At 47.5% G+C, this 19835-nt stretch overlaps 1 protein-coding gene across 1 annotated transcript; it reads left to right on the top strand.

Moving 5' to 3' along the window:
* Window positions 1-1304: 1304 nt before the first annotated feature.
* MEX3B (mex-3 RNA binding family member B) lies at window positions 1305-4226 on the top strand. Its single transcript, XM_052808938.1, has 2 exons — window positions 1305-1820; window positions 2757-4226. Exons 1-2 carry the CDS (start codon window positions 1553-1555, stop codon window positions 4184-4186), a joined length of 1698 nt encoding a protein of 565 aa, XP_052664898.1. The 5' UTR covers window positions 1305-1552; the 3' UTR covers window positions 4187-4226.
* The last annotated feature ends 15609 nt before the right edge of the window (window positions 4227-19835 follow it).

Raw genomic sequence — 19835 nt, 5'->3', positions numbered from 1 at the left:
GGCGGCTCCGTCTCGCCGCGGGGGACTCCCGGAGGTGGGGCAGCCCCGGGGAGAGGCTCCCCGTGCTAACACGCCGTGCGAGGGGCGCTAGGGCCCCCTCTCCCCGCCCTCGCTGAGGGAGCCGCGCCGAGCGGGCGGCGGGTCCTCTCAGTCAATCCCCGGCCGCGGCGCCGCGCGGCCGCAGGGCGCAGTGCGCAGGGCGGGGGAGCGGGGCGCGCAGGCGCAGGGCGCGCGCCGGCGGCGGGCGGCGCTCCGCGGCAGGCGGCGGGGGGGTGCGGGCGGGGGGGCCGCAGCCGCCGCCCGCAGCGTCTCTGAGGGGCGGCTGCCCCGGGCCGCGGAGCCCGGCGGGCAGCGGCGCTCCGTTTGGGGTCCGGGAGGGTCGCCCTGCCGGCTCCGATCGCTGCTCGCCGCCTGGCAGGCGGGGCGCGGGGCGTCTCCGGGGCCGGCGAGCGGCAGCGCGCTCCTTCCGAGGCGGGCGACACACAAAGGACCGCGGTGGCCGCTCATCTCAGCACCCCCTACCGCCCGCCAAAAAAACCCCCCAAACTCTAAACAAAAAACCCACCCAGCACCAAAAAAACCACCCCAAAAAAGCCCAACCCTCCCCAACCGGCGCTCAGCTGGGGGCTGGCGGCCGGGAGCAGGCCTGCTTTCGGGAAGGGGGAGGGGGACGTCGAGGAGAGGGGCAGCCCGCGGACAATAGGCGCACGCCGGGCCGGGGGATCGCAAACAAGCGCCGGTGTCCGGTATTGTTCCGCACCCGACAACAAAGAGCGGAGCCGGGCCGGGGTGCGGGGGGGGGGGGGGAAGAAACGGGGAAGGGGGGGGTCAGCGCCGGCCCCTCTGCGCCGCGCCCGGCCAATGGGCGCGCGCAGCGATGGCGGCGGCGGCGCGGGGCTGTCAGCGATCGGCGCTTACGCTGCGGCGCCCGGCGCGGCCCCCCTTTCCCTTTCCCTTCTCTTCCCTTCCCTTCCCTTCCCTCCTCTCCTTCCCTCCCTCCCTCCCTGCCTGCCTGCCTGCCTCCGCCCGCCTCTCCAGAGCCGTCTGGCTGCAGCAGTGCCTCAGACAGAGGAGGGGAGAGGAGGAAAAAAAAAACGCTGAGTGAGTGGAGTGGAGCCTGGGAGGGGCTCCTTAAAGAAACGCTGCCGTCGCTTGGCATTGTGGCCGGCGAGGAACTCGAGGGGGGGAAGCCATCGGAGCTCCTCTCGCTATCCTCTTCCCACCCCCCCACCCCACCCCCAGCCGACAAAAAAAAAAAAAAAAAAAGGAAAAAAACCCCAAAACAACCGACCAAAAAACCTCGGGGGGGGAGTCGCGGGGGGGGGGTCCTGAGAACATCTTATAAACCGGATTGCACTGAGAGGAGGAAAAAAAAAAAAAGCAAAAAAGATACAAAATATACAAGCAAAAGGCAACAACTCCCCGGTCTCCAGCAGTCGCCCACCCTCCCTCTCCTTCTCTCCTGCTGGCCATCTGCCTTGGGTTTTCCTTTGTGTCTGATCTTTTACTACTGAGCCGAGTGCAGGAGGAGGGTGCAACACACACGGGGACTATGCCCAGCTCGCTTTTTGCAGACATGGAGAGGAACGGGAGCGGCGGCGGCGGCGGCGGCGGCGGCGGCGGTGGTGGTGGAGGGGGAGAGACCCTGGATGACCAAAGAGCCCTTCAGATCGCCCTGGATCAGCTCTCCCTGCTGGGGCTGGACAACGACGAGACGGGCTCCATTTACGACAGCGAGCCTCGGAAAAAGAGCGTGAACATGACCGAATGCGTCCCGGTGCCCAGCTCGGAGCATGTCGCTGAGATAGTGGGGAGACAAGGTGGGTGACTGCTGCATGCGAGGGGGTGTGGGTGAGCGGGTCTCCCCTCCGCGCTGCCGGGCGTGCGGCTCAGATGCGACACTGGCCATTCCCGTGAAAACTGCAGCCGTACGGCGGTGGCCACTGCCGGCTTCCCCCAGACAAAGAAAGTGCAGCAGACGTGATGTTTCCGCGGAGCGCTATGCATCGGTTTCGAGATGCACTTTCAGCTGCTGGGGGGGGTGTGGGTGGAAATCACGAAAATAATAAAAAATCCCTCCTTTCCTCCGGCTGCAAAAGTTAGATTTGCAAGAGGAAACGGGAAGAAAATGGGAGCCTCGGTGCTTGGGGGGTTTTCTTTGTGCCCCCAAGGTTAGAAATCGTGGATTATTTTTAAGGAAGAGAAATGGAGTGGGGAAGTGGAACAATGGGATTGGAATAAAGCATCCGCAGTGGGGAATGTGGCTCATTCGGTACAGCCGCTGCTCCTCACCTTCTTAAGAACTGATTTTATTTTTCCGAAAGGAAAGTGCTGAGCAGGAATGTGGACTGGCGGGTGTGTTGATATTTGTTAAGGCTGCTTGCATTTTATTTATTTTTTTTTTTTCTCCTGGTCGTGCAGTTTTTCTGCACGCTCCTTTTTTTTGTCACCGTTCCTGTGAAGTGCACGTTGGTAGTTTTGGGGCAGTTTGCATGGCAGAGGTGTCGGTGGCCACTTGCGATGCCTTTGGGTGTGTGCCAGGGCTGTGGGCTGACATTACTTTACACTGTGACTGGGGCTCCTGGACGAGATGCCAGCGATGACCCGGGGTAGGGGGCAGCGTGTTTCGGGTGGGTGTGTTTTTTTTTCCCCCTCCCTAGCTGCACCCAAATAATGGGTTGTAACCGGTTGTCGTGTCCCGTCCCGTCCCCCCTTCCCCTCCCCTTCGCCCTCCATCTCCCGCATCTCGTTCCCAGGTTGTAAAATCAAAGCTCTGCGGGCAAAGACCAACACCTACATCAAGACCCCGGTTCGCGGGGAGGAGCCGCTCTTTGTTGTGACGGGCAGAAAGGAAGATGTGGCCATGGCCCGCAGGGAGATCATCTCGGCGGCCGAGCACTTCTCCATGATCCGAGCCTCGCGGAACAAGAACACGGCCCTGAACGGCACCGTTCCCGGCCCCCCGAACCTGCCCGGCCAAACCACCATCCAGGTGCGGGTGCCTTATCGCGTGGTGGGCTTGGTCGTGGGGCCCAAGGGGGCCACCATCAAGCGCATCCAGCAGCAGACGCACACCTACATCGTGACCCCGAGCCGGGACAAGGAGCCGGTCTTCGAGGTGACGGGCATGCCCGAGAACGTGGACCGGGCCCGGGAGGAGATCGAGGCGCACATCGCCATGCGCACCGGCGGCATCATCGAGCTGACGGACGAGAACGACTTCCACGCCAACGGCACAGACGTGGGCTTCGAGCTGAACGGCACGGGCAGCCTCTGGAGCAAGCCCACGCCGCCCAGCATCACCCCCACCCCGGGCCGCAAGCCCTTCTGCAACTACCGCAACGACAGCTCCAGCTCGCTGGGCAGCGCCTCCACCGACTCCTACTTCGGGGGCGGCACGGGGGGGGGCGGCGGCGCCCGCCTGGCCGACTACAGCCCCCCGAGCCCGGCGCTGAGCTTCACCCACAACGGCAACAACAACAACAACAGCGCCAACGGCTACGTGTGCGGCGGGGGCGGCGGCGGCGGCGACGTCCTCTCCTCCCCGGACTGCTGCTCCGATCTGCCCTTCGACTCGCCGCCCGGCTTCGACCTGGCCCCCGCCCCGCCGCCGGGGGCCGCCCTCATCTGGCCGCAGTTCGAGCGCGGCCCCGCCGCGCCCCCCTCGCCCGCGCCCTCGCCCGCCGCCGCCGCCGCCGCCGCCTTCCCGGGCGCCGCGCCCGCCAATGCCAACCTGGCGCTGCTGGTGAGCGGCCCCCGGCGGGGCGGCGGCGCCCCGCCCCCGGCGCGGCTCTCCCCGCCCCTGCACGGCAGCGCGGCCGGGCCCGAGCACCCGCTGGCGCGGCGGGTGCGCAGCGACCCCGGCGGGCGGCTGCTGGCCGCCTCCTACCCGCTGTACGCCAACGGGCTGGGCTCCCACCTGCCGGGGCTGCCCTCCGACTCGTCGGCCTCCTCCTCCTCCTCCTCCAGCTCCTCGTCCAGCTCCTCCTGCTCGTCGTCCGGCGTGCGGCGGAAGGGCAGCCGCGACTGCTCGGTGTGCTTCGAGAGCGAGGTGATCGCGGCGCTGGTGCCCTGCGGCCACAACCTCTTCTGCATGGAGTGCGCCAACCGCATCTGCGAGAAGACGGAGCCGCAGTGCCCCGTCTGCCACAGCGCCGTCACCCAGGCCATCCGCATCTTCTCCTGAGAGCCGCCGCGCCCGGGCGCCCGGGGCCGGTGGGGCCGGGCCGGGGCCGGGGCCGGGGCCGGGGGAGCGGCGGCCGGGGCCCGTGGGGCCGGGCCGGGGCCCGTGGGGCCGGGCCGGGCCGGGGCCGGGGCCCGCCCGGGGCGGGGGGTGCGGGCTGCCAGCTGCGAGCGCGCCGAGGGAGGGCTGGGGCGGGGTGGTGACAGCGGGTGCATGCTATAAATAATAACGGGCGACTCCATTCTAGTGCTAGGCTAGTTTTTACACTGTACTTTAATACGAAGCTTCCAAAACTCCCCCTTTTTTTATAAACGACGACGACGACGACGACAAAAAAAAACGATAAAAAAAAATATTGAAAGTAGGAGATGCTTATGATGATGACAATGGTGTGTGGACTGTTAGTAAAACGTGCTGGTAGTTCCTAGGATGCTTATTACGAAATAATTAAATCTATGGGTGGATACTTTTCTGAATGTTCTTGAAAGGGCAAGAAGTTCCTGTGAAAAACCATGATACTGCAGCTTTATCGAAGTTTAAAAAAGAAAAAAAGAAAAAAAAAAACCACAAAACTGTAACATATCTCTTATATATATTAAAAACGTTTAAAGGTTTTAAAGATAAATTGCATTAATACAGATTGAAGTATTTTATTCTTTTTTGACTTGAAAAATTATATTTCATATTGCAAAGATGTTTACAAGTATTTTAATTTAAGTTCAGTGAACTTTTTGTAGCTGGGTTAAATCTTTTTTATTTTAGTATGGCCTTATGGCAAAGAACACTGTATTATTTTAATATCACACAATTGTGAACGGAATTACAAACCATAAAATGTGTAATGCTTTGAACAGTATTCTGTTGGGATGGAGATTTTATAGGTTCAGAAAAATCTTTTAAATCTGCTTCACCCAGCATATTTTCTATTCAGTGATATAAAGCATATTTTATTCTATATTATTACAAAAATGGAAATGTATAAACATATGTCAAAAGGAACTGTTGAAGCTTTCTAACATTTGTATAAATAGAATTCAGTGGAAATTACAAAAATTCTGTTGCACCACTATAGTTTTAGTATTTCTATTTTAATACATTTGTTTACCACTTGTTTATGTATATGTAGGTGACGTTACTTGAGCTTAAATGTACTTTACTGAGCAAAGTTTAAAAACAAAGTATATTTTATTTTATGATAAAGGGCCTTTAACCTCATGGTCAAATACTAATATTATATTTGCTGAGACAAAATTTGAAATTGTATCAAGAGTTTTATTTTTCTGACATTTAAAGTTCTACATAATAAAAGTAAAACTTAAGTAATGGTGCTACTTCATGTTTTTTTAAGTATTTCTATATAAATAAAATATTACAGAAAAAAAAAAGTACTCTGTGTGGTGATTTGATTTGACGTGCTGAGAGTGTCTTTTGAATTTTCTTTTGTTACCCGCTTGTAGCGCTGAAACGTGTTGGGAGTTTAAACTGTGTCATGTCAATGTTGCTGGAACTCTTTAGCTTGTGAAGGCTTCCAGAATAATCCTGCCAGCGATAATACCTTATAACACATTTTTAAGAAAAAAAAAAAAGTTGTTTTTTTTTATTATGTGGCATATTGCTGGGCTTATTCCACATCTAAAAATACTATTTTTTCAGAATTTTTAGGCCTGAAGAATACTTGGTTTCATGTGACTTGTTACTTTTAGCAAATAAAGCATATGTAAGAAACGGAGCTGACAGCTTTCTTAGCTTTGCAATCTAAGAGCGGAGAGCAGGGGCGGCTCCTTTGTCGTAACGCACCGATGGAGGCCTGAAGCCTGCGGGTCCTGGCTCTGCCATGCCCAGGGACCTCAGAACCGCATCCCAAACGCGGTGTTTTCTGGAGTGGAACGAGGGCTTTGGTATCCTTTCTCAGTTCTTGAAAGTGCTTCTTGGTGTTTGGCAGTTGTGGTTCGGGTAATTGGTGTTGACAAGCTTATTTGAATGAAAAATTTATTGCCGTGTAAAATTTGTTTGCTTTTGATGATGCCCACAGTGGTATTGGGGCTTTCTGACTAATGAGCCTACGAACCCATCAGGCAAACCCTGCAATATTTTTGTTGCTGATTGTAGTCAACGTGTTTGAGTGAACTTGCTGGATAAAGCGTGTTAGAGCGGATTTCAGGAGGTGGCTGCAGATCATTTTAAATGTTTGCTTCTGAGGGTGCCGGTGCACTTTTCAGCAGGCGAGCGAAAACAACAAAACAAACCCAAACTGTGTAGCGTATTTCATATGTTTTACTTTGTGCTCAGCAGTGCATGCCAGAGCTGCTCTGCTCTGCTCTCCTTCATGGACTCCAGAGCTGCTGGTTGGGTGGGAAGGGGGAGGAGGGAGGATGCGGCAGGGGATGATGGGATCTCTTTGTTTGATTTGATTTGATTTTTGCTTCTTTCATTGAACTGTGATTGTGGTATCATCTGATTTATAGAGTTAAAATCCCTCACTGAGTGTTGCATTTGTCTCAGGAAGCTTGTCGTTTTGAATGGTGGAAAAAAAATCCCCAATGCTGTGGAAAAGAATCCAGAGAGTGGCAGAGAAGATGTGCTTAAATACAGAAGTGGTACGGACATTGCAAAAAACCTTGGCAAAATTGGTTACTTTAAAGGGATCAGGAAGCTTAAGTCCACGTGTATATTTTCTTAATGATGGGTGGTTAGGAAATGAACTCAAAATGCGTCAATCAATTTCTCGTTTCAGTGTAAACATCCTGTACTGGTGTCTGGGAAAAGTTGTGAAAATGACTATAAATAAAAAAGTGAATTTGATCACTTTGCTTAATTTTCCAAGCTTAGTGAAACTGAGCGGTAAATAGGGTGAACAAAAAGTGAAAACTGAATTCTCCTCCTTTCCCCCCCCTCCCCTTAACCTACAATACTGTGTGTCTCCATGGTGTTAACGGCGGTGGTATGGAAGACTGCGAGCAGCTGACGTCCCTCTAGAGAACAGCACTCGTGCAGCAGCTCGGCAACCACCCCGACCTGGGCAGTGTGGCAGGGCATTGCCCAGCTCGGCCGCTGAGTCCCTCATTAAATGTAACCGGCCTCATCGTCCATGTTCGTCTTGCGGGACTGGACTTACTCTTTTCTTTACCAAACTGTAGCTGAAGCAAAGGCAGTCTCCCCCTTCGACTGTGGCTCTGGCTGCCTTTTCAGCCTCCGTATGCCGTTTCACCCCCTGCGCATGCTCCACGTGCGTGTCGTTTCTGGCTGGGAAGATGGGCCGTAGTGCCTTAAAAACTGATTGCGTTCCTTCCTTTTTGGCAATTACTTCACCCGCAGAGGGACCCGTCTGGATTACTCTTGCTTTGGTGTCCGAGGATGCAGCGAGTGCCTTTTGCCCTGTCTTCCAAAGAGTGCGGGGTCAGCAGCACCCACCTGAGGCACCTCTGCTGCCCGCTCCCGCCGGCGCGTTCCCCGCTGTCGGAGGGTGTTTCGGAGGTGTATGGGCACACGCGGTGTCCCTCGCGTTACAGCTCGGCGCGTTCTGTTGCAGTGCTGTGCCCCGAACCCAAATTTGCTCCCGGTGGCGGGGTGTCAAATCCCTTGTCTTTGGCTGGTGGGAGGAGCGCGTGTGAGCAGGGACGGCGTGGGGAGGAACATGCGGACTACACGTGTGCGCTGCCCCCCCCCAGATTTATGCCGTAGGTCAGTCCCCTGGACCGCAGAGGCCATAAATCGGCGCAGAATTTGTCCCAGGGTCTGGGGCCATATGGTGTGCGGGAGCGGGAGAAGGAGAGGGATGCCCACGCGGAAGGAGAATAAAGGCCTGTGTTTGGTGCGGGAATATTTCAAAGCCTGAGAAAGGGGCAAAGTTCAGTTTCTAATTGAGTGCTTTGAAATATACAGATGTATATGGTCAATGTTTGTCTTCCAGAACAAAGATCGCTTTGTTTTTCAAACGTTTGCGTGTTGGTGCCGAAAACTGTACAGGGCTGGGGGGGTTGGTTCTCCACCGTGAGAGGCTGCCCTGCAATCTCTGGAAGTGCTCGGGGGGTGGATGCCCCCGGCGCGGGTGAGGAGCCTGGCCCTGCTGTCCCAGCTGGCTGGGGGGGGATCGGCGAGGACCGCACGTTCCGGGTGCTTCCCTGTCTTTGCTAACGCACCTGTATGGTTCCCAGTGCGTATACGCATAATTATCTCAAAAAAGGATACATTTGAACTTGTAAGAATTATTATATACAAAGTCCTGAGCTTAATTATTCCTCTGTCCGTATCTTGTCCTCCATGGAATTTGCATAACAATCAGACATCAAAGCCAGAGCCCTTTACCGGAAGAAAGGTCTTTCCACTATATTACTTTAATAAAATAAATTATAATGATCAATTTAATCTAAATTTACCCTGTAGATTTTTTTTCTGCAAATCGATTGAAATGAGACTTAAAAGCAAACTTTAAACTTAGTAGTAAGAATCCAGTACAGTAAGGTATTTAAATTAAATTGCTTTTTGTTTGATGTTTCTCACTCCTCTCTGCCAACCCCCTCACCTGTCTTTTTTCTCCATTCTCCTTGTCTTGCCATTTTGGAAATTGAAATGATGCTTTGCTGTCACTGAAGTGAATGGGAATTCTGCCACTGGAAGAGCATGCTGGTGAGTATTGTGTTTAATTGATCTAGAAATAGCAAAAAGTAATTATTCACCCTGCCTCTGCTTATTTGTGTTTCCTGTACCTGTTGTCTCTCTAGTAGAGATGATTTAATTAGAGAACAAAGACTATTTTAAATCTAAGGTAGTTAAAAGGGATGCTTCAGTCTGTATAATAATTTGAATTTCTGATCTACCTTTACATGATAGTCTACCTGGTAAATGCCAAAGGGCCCGAGTTTGCAGGTAAGTAACTGCTCTATCCAACGGTGAGCGATGTGGGAAGACACTCATAACTACTGCATTCTTTTGTTTTCTTCTCAGAAAATATATATATAAATACATATGTGTGACCATATATTCAATATATACTTGTGTACACAGGTGACTGCTTAAAATCCTCCAGAAAATCACAGCTTAGAAAGTCTTTCCTTTTTCAGTACATTAATGTTAACAGAAACTCACTGTAATACTAGAAAAAGTTTTACTGTAGCTTTATTCCTTAATATTAAGGATTTTAATGAAGCTTTCACAGTTGGATATGTAAAATAATTACATTTCATCTAATTTCTAACTTTGATTAAAAAGTAAAAAGCTTATTCTGGCTTAGTTTTAGTGAATTAGGTTGTATCATGATGTGCTTATATAGTGAGGAAGCTGTATCAAAAACATTTAAGCATTTGGTATATGGGTTATTCTTTAATGTTATCTGTACATGTAGAGCGTGTGCAACTCTGTGCCCTAGATACATACATGCATATATGTACAATATCATGAGTACCATATAGCCCTGATCTTTTAAAATTTGTGCGGTCTTGGTAAAGTGACATCATTGAATTTGCAGCCTTAAAGAATATCAGGTGTGGCTGTGGCTGCAGAAACCACCTGTAACCGTCATAGGCTGCATTTTTCTGAGTTTTGGGCTCCAGTGAACCCAGTAGCAGAAGCCCGCCTTGATCAGGATTTAATTCTCCCCATAAATTAAACTCTGGCAGATAAGGTTTGTTTGCATATAAAATCTTATCCAAGGCACACAGGTAATGTTTTTCCCTAATGCGGGTTTGTTGGGGTTTTTTGGTAGGGAAGTTTTTGCCATATCTTTTGTAACAACTTACAGCTCTCCACTGGTGAGAACTGGTTAAGAAAATCAGTCAGTTAAATGCATTCATACTAAATGCGTCTTATACCTTTACCACTACAAACGTGATTGATTAGCTGTCTCGAGAAATTTATAGCCTTTGATAAGATTGCACCAAAAGAAGTGCCTTGTTAGCTTTAAATGGAGAACAAAAAGAGGTTTTTGATGTTCCTCATTATTGGTTTTTCACTAGTGATGGAGATAAAATACAGTAAAGTGCTTTTTCCTCTTATGTATAAGGGCTCTTCTGCCTTTCATACCTGGCAGAATTGTGTGGCCCACTTTACATTAGTATGAATGGCAAATGCCTTGTAAATGTGACTGCCATGAATGGGTGAATAGGCCGTCGTCTCCTATTTTGTCCTTTGTCTTTATGTTTTATTCACTTTTACCTTCTACAAAAGAGCCTTAATTTAGACCTGAGAAAACAGTAGCATGCTCCAGTTCATTATAGATCTAGTGGCAGGTTTTACTTGATTTTGATGTTCTTTATATTTTGATGGCTGCACTAAACAGCAGAAGCTATTTTAATCAAAAGAAAATTTCAACAAGAGCATGACCTATAAATAGTGGTTTTGACAGAGTCACAAAAGTTTCTGTTACACATTTGGAAATTATTTCCACGATTTAACTGCAAAAGGCAAGTAAATCACACCCCTTTATGAGTTAGGAGAAAAGGAGTGTTTTTCAGGATCTTTAGTTCTGCTACTGAGTCATTGTATCATCTCAGCTAATTAATTTCACCTTTTATATGCTTCAGGATTTCCATCCGTGAATGAACTAATGACACCTACTTACAGGCAGTATTGTGAAGATTAATTAATTGACATTATTGAAGTATCCTGAGGTGGAATTCCTGATGCAAGTACAAAATAATATTGCCGATACTTCCTAATTAATCAGTTCGCAGTAGCCAGCATGTGGGAATCATGTTGGTCTAGAGCAAACAAACACAGAACTGGATTATATTTGAAATCTGTGGGTTTGGGGTTTTTTTCAGATTTCTGGTTTTACATGTTATTTGAACAATCTTATACAGTGAGTATAAGCATCTCCCTTCCTCATGTAGCACTTACAGGTGTGGTGGGCTTGACTTAGGAGAAATACATGATCCCAGTGTTATACATATAGCCCTGGTAGGCTTTGTTGAGGATACAGAAAGGCAACTTTGGCTAGCAATTTTCTTGCCTCCTCTGGGTAACTTTGCTAACCCTTTAAAATGTGATGCCCTTTTTTGATGGAGATGAAAACGTTAGCGTTCTGAAGAAGCGTACAGCACTGATCTAGTAATCCCTGTGCGTGTGGCTGGGTATTACTGAACAGAGCTTTTCCTGCATGAAGGAGGATGGGAGGAGTGATGTCTTACATCACGAAGCATCGGAAGGGAATTGATGTTGTGAAATTGTTTGTAATTTATATGGATAATAAGATCTATTCTTACTACTCATGGCTGGGATGCTGTTTGCATAATGATATGACTACAGCTGTGCAGGTCTTAGACCACATGTTTTAAAATGGCAAGAATAGCTGGGAACAGTGGAATTTGTCTGAGCCTTGCTGTGATTAAATACTATGAAACATGTACCTAATTTTTCATAGTATGTTGAATACACAGTTGGCAATAAGATGAATGTAGTTGCTGTCTGTATGGCTTTCCAGAGACTAATCACATTCCTAAATGACTTGATACGCTTTTTGTTGTTGGAATTGTAAGTCACAAGATACTTTTTGGAATTATTTGCAACTGTTGCACAAGTGCAGGCGGGAGGTTTAAAGCTTCACAAACATTCATATTTCTTTCTCCTGATGTCACTTCTTTAAAAAAAAAAGTCAATCACATGCAATTATGAAACTGCTTCATGTTTGACGCAGTTGAAGATGTTTTCAGGCCACAAAAATGTAACTTTCTATGACTAATTTGAATTAAAAACCGACTCCGGCAGAAAATGTCCTCAGTCTTTGGAGTCACATGGTTCTTGGAAAGCCCTTTCTTGGCTGTGCAGGAGGTCAGTCTTTTAAGGAGAGAGTCTGTGCACAAACGTGCGGCGCTGCTAATGAGAGGAATTTCACACTTCTCCCCCTGACACAAGCTCTGTGTTCATCCTGCCGACTGCTGCCTCTAAAGCCTTTTGATATTAGATGTTATAATGAATGCTGGGCTATTACCGAGCCAGTGTAGCAAAATGCTGTAAGTCTAGCTAAAGAGATGGCTTCCAGAAGGCAGGGTCACCCACTCTGCAAAAAAAAAAGTAATTAAAGGTGGGGGTCTCCTGTTTGTCTCTGAGTGTGTCTCTGCTACATGACTGCCCTTCCTTTCCCCAATGCCAATTTTCAAGCCAAATGGGCCTTTCATCATCACTCTGGCTTAGCAGCAAAGTTGTCTGTTGATAATAGCAGGCTTCACTTCTTCCCCAGCTAACTGGGGAAGCCAGGCAGCCAAAGAATGGCCTATCCAAAATTAGGATATGCTCAACGCACCATCCACTGGTGTTGTTCCCATCAGCCTAATTATATGACTTTTGGGTCAGACAATGTCTCATTGTGTGGCCCTTGGCAGCTACGGGATGCCTAATGCTGCATGAATGTCTAATGCGGAGTTTGATGGCTATAACTGAGGCTGCAGTTCCACGCTGGAATTGAAAATATCCGTGTAGTTTCTGTAGAAAACCAGGTCAATGGTGCTCCCATAAAGCATTAGCCCCCAGGAGAGCTATCGGTTGCACGTTGCCTGTACAAATCCATGCAGGGTGAGCAGTTTATTGTGCATTTCTCTTTCAGGTAAATAACAATTACGGAGTCAGATTGATTCAGTCTTTAGTGACCTACTTCAGAATCTTAATTTATTGCAAGCACCATCCCTCATCCATTTATCTCTATCTCTTCTTCTATTTTGTGCATTTAAGAACACTTGTGAACTATCTCAAGAACATTGCAAGCACAACGAATATGGCTTTGTATCGGTAGGTTAAAAAAGAAGAATCACTTTATGTTTTCTTTGACTGTAAAATTTTAGGTAGAACTATCCTATCTTTACAACACTTCCTGTAAAAACCTGCCTTTTTTACAGGCAAAAGCAAGGTATGAATGTAAAAGGCAATTCATTGTAGATGAAGGCTGTAATATGCTTGTTCATTTCAAAGGAGAATGTATAGCTAATTACATTTTAATTAAATCTCTAACATCAACAGCTGTTTTTAAGGGATCTTTTAAAGCTACATTTATTTTTAGTATTGTTTAAGATCATCTTTCTTTGCATGCATCTCCCTTAATGCATTATTGCTTTTTTAAAAGTTTTCCCTCTTTTAAAGTACCAACCAACGCTGGCATATATTAAAGGCTGAGGGCTGGTAAAATTTGTTTTTTAAGATGCTGGCTGTGACTTTTCTAAGTAGAGAGCAAAAAGACATGACACCACCAAAACGCCCTTTGTTCTCTTTTTTCTCCCAGAAGTAAAAGGTTCCAGTTCCAAACCCCAAATTGCCGAGGCTGATTTTCAACTGACAGTGGTTTATGTTGGCTGGCTGTTATCAGTTCCTCTACAATGCAGCTGCTAATCACAGTAATAGCACAACTATCTCTTCAGACTGAGTGAGCCACACCGATTTAATCCTTTCCCCCCCTAAATCAAGAGCAGCATCAGCGAGTGTCCTCTAACTTGTAGAGAAAAAAAAAAAAAGTCTAACCCCTTTTAACATGAAAAAAACTTAGCCAAACTTAGGGTTTCACGTATCAGGGCTTGGTCCTGTTGATTTTCCTGGAACTCATGTCAGCCCGTAAAGCTTCAGGTGTCATTGAGGCTTCTTAGTGCTCTTGGTTTGTCATTTCCAGCCTGGATCATCCAGAAGCAGAGGGGAAGAAAAAACGAGTCTTTTCTCAGCCTGTAGAAGCTTGGAGACTCTTTCAGGGGAGTCACCAGAGCCTGCCGTCTCCCTGCCGCTGCAGGACTTCGAGGTGAGCTCTGTGTTGGGCATGAGGGTCAGAGCCACACTGGAGATCTCCGTCCCTGTCCCAGCGAGACCCACATCCATTGCTCACCGTCTCTGCTGTGAGGGGACAACAGCTCTACCCTGCACGTCTCCACTTCCACCTGAGCACGCCTGGCAGCCGGTACCGTGCTTCTGTGGAGGAAGGGGTTGACTGCTGGCTGCTGAGCAGCTCCCTGCAGTCAGGCTTCGCACCTCCAGCACCCCGCGGGGTATGGCTGTAGAACTGCTGTACCTGTCTCATCCGTGGTAAAATCATTCAGGGACATCTTCCAGCCCTGTGTCGGAGTTAAAACGCGCCCCCCCGCCCCTTTCTCTCTGCTCTGGTCAGAGGGATTGTGTTCGTGTTGCGGTGGATTTGCAGGTAGCCTGTGTCTGGCTGATCGCTAGCTGCTCCTTCCAGGCAGTTGCTGGGCTTCCTGTAGTTATGTCATCAACCCACGTTAAAGATACCCTCTGGAACCTCCTCTGCTCCCCCTATCACCTCTCCTCTTGCCGAACTGCATGTTTTTGCATGATTCAGAGTCTTAAGCACTCCAGAAATGGAGGGAATTATTTAGAGAGATGATTACTGTATTGCTGTGCAGGAATATGTAGCTAATACCAGTTTACTATCTAAGCTCTAATTTTCTGTAAACATCAAAACCCAGTAATCATGAGAGCCCTGTGTTGGTTTTGGAAGGTAGTTCCATTATAGATTGGAATGCCAGTGTACTTGCTAAAATTGCGTAAACAATAAATAAGAATTCATTATCTTGTTCGGGAAACTAGCCAAGAGGCTCAGAAAAACTTGACGTCTGAGGCTAAGATAATAATTGATCTAGGGGCAGTAAAATAATGGCAAACCAGAAAAAATCATGAATCTTCTAGTTAACACCTGCAAATGCATGGCGATTATGTTTTTCACTGATAAATGGAGATTTGTGAGACCCATGATTTGCAAGAGTGGAGTTGACCCTTTGTATTTTACTGTTAAATTTCTCTTCTCTCGTTAGAAGTGCACTGCATCTAATTTTGATCTCAGGCAAGTGTAAATCACAGTTAACACTGGCGAGACATCGCTGTAATTGCACGTATCTGAAGCCAGTGTATTTGAGAGAAAATCAGACCTCTTCCACCAGATTCCTCAGAGGAGGAGTCTCTGAAAGCAGAGCAAATTCACACGAGTGATATGAATTATCCCTAGCCTGATGCTGCTGTAAATGAAAGCTGAATCTGACCAGCTTAGCGCCGTGGCTTGAACAGTATTTTTGATGAAGCATGCCACAGCTCTCTGTACAGCAAAAAAGTCTTTTATTTCAATAGTGTAAAGTGATTAGAAATACTAAGATGTGTGGTGTTTCTTCAGCATGGTGAAGGACACTCCTATGTCCACTCCTGACGGATGGGTCAGCCGTTCTTGGAGCAACAGGCAGCTTAAACCGTTTTAATGAACTGATGGGCTAACTGAGCCAAAAAATGATCCTTTGGGTGCTTGCAAGCATTTCTGAGGATATCATACCGAGCAAAAACACTTGCTATGGTCTTGCGGGACATACACAGGAGAGTTGTTAGAGTTGAGCTTGCAGCTGTGCCGTCCGATGTGAGTAAACCACTGGATTTCTCCTCTCAATTTAGTTATTAAACAGGGAAATAGTCTTGGCTTGCTGTATTAGGGTGCTGTGAAGATAAGTGAACTTGCATTAAAACATGCTTAAAATTCTGGATTGGAGAGCATAATAGAAATGCGAAGCATCTTGTTATGTTAGATGCTGTAGAATTAGCAAGCATGGTTAATCCCTAGTGTTCAACAATAATTTCTCTATACCAGGACAGAAAAACAGGGCCAGTAAGAAATGTGCAGCTGCTAGGCTGATGGTGGCTGCAGTGAAACAGCATTTTGATTTGTTGGTCTCTCAGAACTTTGCCTAATGTGTTACTATTTCTTCTTGTTAGAGCTGATTGAATCACATAAAACCAAATTCCAGGAGCTGAATAGCTACACGGCATTGTATTAGGAGACATACCAATCACTCTAGGATTGCTTTCCTGATGTCAACAACATGTACTGCATACCAACATCCGCACCGTACCAGAGATTCTCTTCTGTGTGTCTGGTAAACTGCATGACAATTTGTGCAAAACGAGCATATCTTGCATGCTCATGCTGGGTTATTGAAAAGTTGAGTAACTTGACTTAGTGTTATTTTCAATACTATTTACCAGCAGACTCTATATATTGACTTTTAGACCTACTGTTGTGTTGGATTACCATCAGATAGTAATTGCAAAATTCTTTTTTTTTATTTTTGTGTGTGTGTGTTTTCACAGGTAACACTTATTTAGCAGAGAGTCATGTAGAAAGCTCCTATATTTTTTTAACCAACCTTTCTCCTACCTTTCATGTCTCAGGTCATGGTAGTGTACAGACAAGCTGCAGCAGATGAACTGTGCAGAATGATGGTGAGGATTTGCTCCGATGCATTGAAGCATTCAGAATTTCAAAAGTCCTGGTGAATCCTAAGCTACCCGAGTCAACGCGTGCTTTCCTTCTGACCTCAGTGGATCCAGGATTTTCCTGCAATGTACATTTGCTGCCTGGACAGCAAGTAAATGTTTCTTTGCTTGTGTGATCACACACGTAAGGCTTCACGGAGCAGGTATGTTCTATGTGGCTGATAACTTGGGGAATGCGTGTTGTCTCCAGTCAGAAACATGCTTTTCCTGTTGTGAAGGCTATTCAAGTTATCTGTGTATAATATCATGAGCTGGAAGAGAAAGGGATTTGTGCCCTTTGAAGAAGCTCCTCCAGATTCTTTTCTGTCTCTCTTCAGTGTGATACACCACCATTTACATTCTCGTTTATCTCTGTTTCTCCCCTGCTTGCTCTTTTCTTTCAGGCAGTTAGAGTCTGGCTTTGGTCTTGCTGGATGTAAGTTTTCATTTCAATGTGTTACTGGATTTTTTGGTTCTGGTGCAGAAGCCAGGCTGTCTCACAGCATCTCCCTTTTGCATTAGACCCTGTCAGGTCTCTCCTGCACTGATGCACTTATTAAAAGCTTAGTTATTTATTCATTTCCTCTTCACTATCTTTAGGTATACACCTGGACTTGGAAATGATCAGTCATGTTTTTTTCATGTTGCCTTGCTCTTTTTGTTCTCTTCTATGAATATGGAAACCCATGGTGTTGGTATAGGACTCACCCCTGGAAACCAATGTTTCTGACTCATTTATCTGTATGAATTATTTTCTGGATTATCTTTTCTGCTTTTCTGAACAAAACTGCTAACATTGAAGACTCCAGGCCCTTTCTTTTTGCCTTACTGACTCACCAAAATACAGCAAAACTTTTCCATTTACAGACATGACTGATTAACCTGACTTCTTCTCATTGCTATGGGAATGTTTACAAAAACTAGTCCATTTTCAATTATTGCTTGTATTACTTGTATTATTGTATATTATTTATACACCTGCCTTATTTTTTTTCTTTTGCTACTTATGACCCTCTTAAATGCAAATGTTTTGGAAAGAAATAAAAATAACATGTTGTGATAGGGCCTATTGGTCCCGTAGGGCCGGAGCGGTCTGGCTACTCTATTCCCCAGCTCCCATAGCTGAGAGCGCCCTGCGAAATGGAAGAGGCTAAGCCATAAGAGAGGAGGGTGCTCTGGGATTTGGGAATGACCCCCTCCAGTGCTGTCCTAAAGCTCTGGCTCGTGCCGCAGGGTCTGCAGGGACCTTTGTTTTACACAGACACTTCAGCTGTGTTCTGGCAGGAAGGCGATGCACGGGCTGTCTCTGCCCTTGGTCCAGGAGGCGACGATGTGCCTGCAGACCTCTCCCAGGGAACAGAGAACAAGCGTGACTGGGGTTGCATACTGGGGAGGAGCTTTGGAAAAAGCTGCCTCTCAGGAGGGATGCCCGGGGGTGAAAGGATGGTCTGATGGGACAATTTTCTTCAGATTGTGTTTTTGTGCAAGGTTTTGTTGCTAACCTTGACTGAGCGAGATGGAGGTGATTTAGAGTGTGCTCTGAGCTGCAGCCCACTACGCATCCTTTTAAGATGTTCTGCTTGAAGACTGGCAATGTAAATAGCATATTACTACAGCCCTCAGAGACCAGACTGGAGTGCGTGTGGAGGGCAAAGGGGGCTGGAGGGATTTGTCCTCCTTTGCTGTGTCACATAAACAACTGAAAGAAAGCTAGGAATTAGAGATTTTGATGGGAAAGAGCAAATCACACCAGAGAGAAAAGGCCAAGCTACAGATAAGCATGGACTACTGCGCTTCCTCAAGACAAGCAACTACCTGAGCGTGTCGAGCACTTGCACGTGCAAAGTGAGAAGCAAAAGACAGGGGAGACAACTAGGTGGAATAAAGGTTTTGAATCCAGAAGTTCCAGTCACACAGTGAGATGTGGTTTGTTTCAGGGAAATGAGCATTTGCAATCACCCGGGTCATCTGCTGGTACCTATCTAGACAGGTGCTGCTAAACCTTCTAAATTCAAATAGTTTAATTTTGAGGGAAAACGTACTAGTACAGACCAGTCTGGAGACACTCTTCTGCATGCAAATGGGGAAGGGGGAGGCTTGCTTTAGAAGCACAGATGTAACAGACATAGCAAAACAGAGGAAAATGAAGGTATGCTGAGAAAAGCCAAATGTTGGATAGAGTAGAGAAAGGGCCTTTCATGGAGAAGTCACAGCAATGTAGTGACTGCACCGAGAACCATTAGCCCTGCCCTCTAAAAGCTGCTTGGTTATTGGAAGTGAAGGGGAAATTCCCTATCGGATCAATCAGTGCTTTAGGTGGCACAAAAATAGGCAATTTCCATGCTGTAAGTTTAATTTGCCTTTTTTTTTTTTTTTTTTTTAAGCATAAAATGTGATTAGACTCCAGGCAATTTCTTAGATGTTGAAGAGAATGGATGCGAGGCAACACTGGGGCACGGGACAGGTACATTTTCACAGGTGTCGTGATCATTAATAAGGGGCTGTTCACGATGCAGGTTGTCACCTGGTAATATAAATCTGATCTGAATCAAGAGGCATGGCGCAATCACACTTCTGTCAAATTAGCCAGGATGAATGATGCAAAGTTTATGCAGCTTTGTGTTTTCAGATTAGCTTTATGCTTGCTGTGGGAGGACGGCTGACAGTGAGCCAGACAAGGTTAGCAGCTGATCTGGTGTGAAGTCTTCCAGCACAGAGTTACCCCATTAAAAAATTTGAAACAAGTTTGCAAAGGCAAAGTGAATTTGCATTGGCCCGGTACTTGCCATCCCGTGGTCACAATGTTGTGTAATACCACAAAAGCAGATTTAGCTTCTCCTCAGGTTGCCAGCACAGCTCCCTGAGGTTCAGTTTTCCAAGGCGTAAGCCCCTGGTGACCCCCGTCGGAGCAGAGCAGGAGCTCAGCACGTCAAGGGACAGCCTGGCAGGTGCCGTCCATGCACGTGAGGCGTGTGGACTGGTTGTGGCTATGTGTGGAGAGCCTCAAATTGCAGCTGCAACTTAATTGTGGGGAAGTGATTGGTTTGGGGTTGTTTGGGTTTTTTTACATAACTGTATGCAAGTTAATTCTGAAGATACCTGCAGATGTTTCCAGTACAGCAGGCTAGAGAAGAGTGAGCTCACCTGAAATGGTAGGTTAATATCTGAGTTTGTGCTAAAGCTGGTTGCATTCCCTGGAGCCAACTGTTAAAATCTCTGCTGATTTCCAAATGGGCATTAAAGGCTTCCTCCAGCCAGCTCTGTCTGCCCTCTGTGCCTCCTCCTGGAAACCTCTGGCTCTGAAAGGGACTTCTCCCTCTCCCCACCTCCTTTCTCTGCCTTACATCTTCATGCTGTCCTTCTCTCCACCCTGCTCCTCTATGTTTCAGCTGCATTTGCCCCACTAGTAGTTAATCTGGCAACATGCACATGGTAA

The sequence above is a fragment of the Harpia harpyja genome, chromosome 14 (genome assembly GCF_026419915.1).
Source record: "Harpia harpyja isolate bHarHar1 chromosome 14, bHarHar1 primary haplotype, whole genome shotgun sequence".
NCBI classification, from domain to species: Eukaryota; Metazoa; Chordata; class Aves; order Accipitriformes; family Accipitridae; genus Harpia; species Harpia harpyja.
The sequence above is the reverse complement of the archived record's forward strand: the minus strand, read 5'-3'. Positions and strand labels throughout refer to the sequence as shown.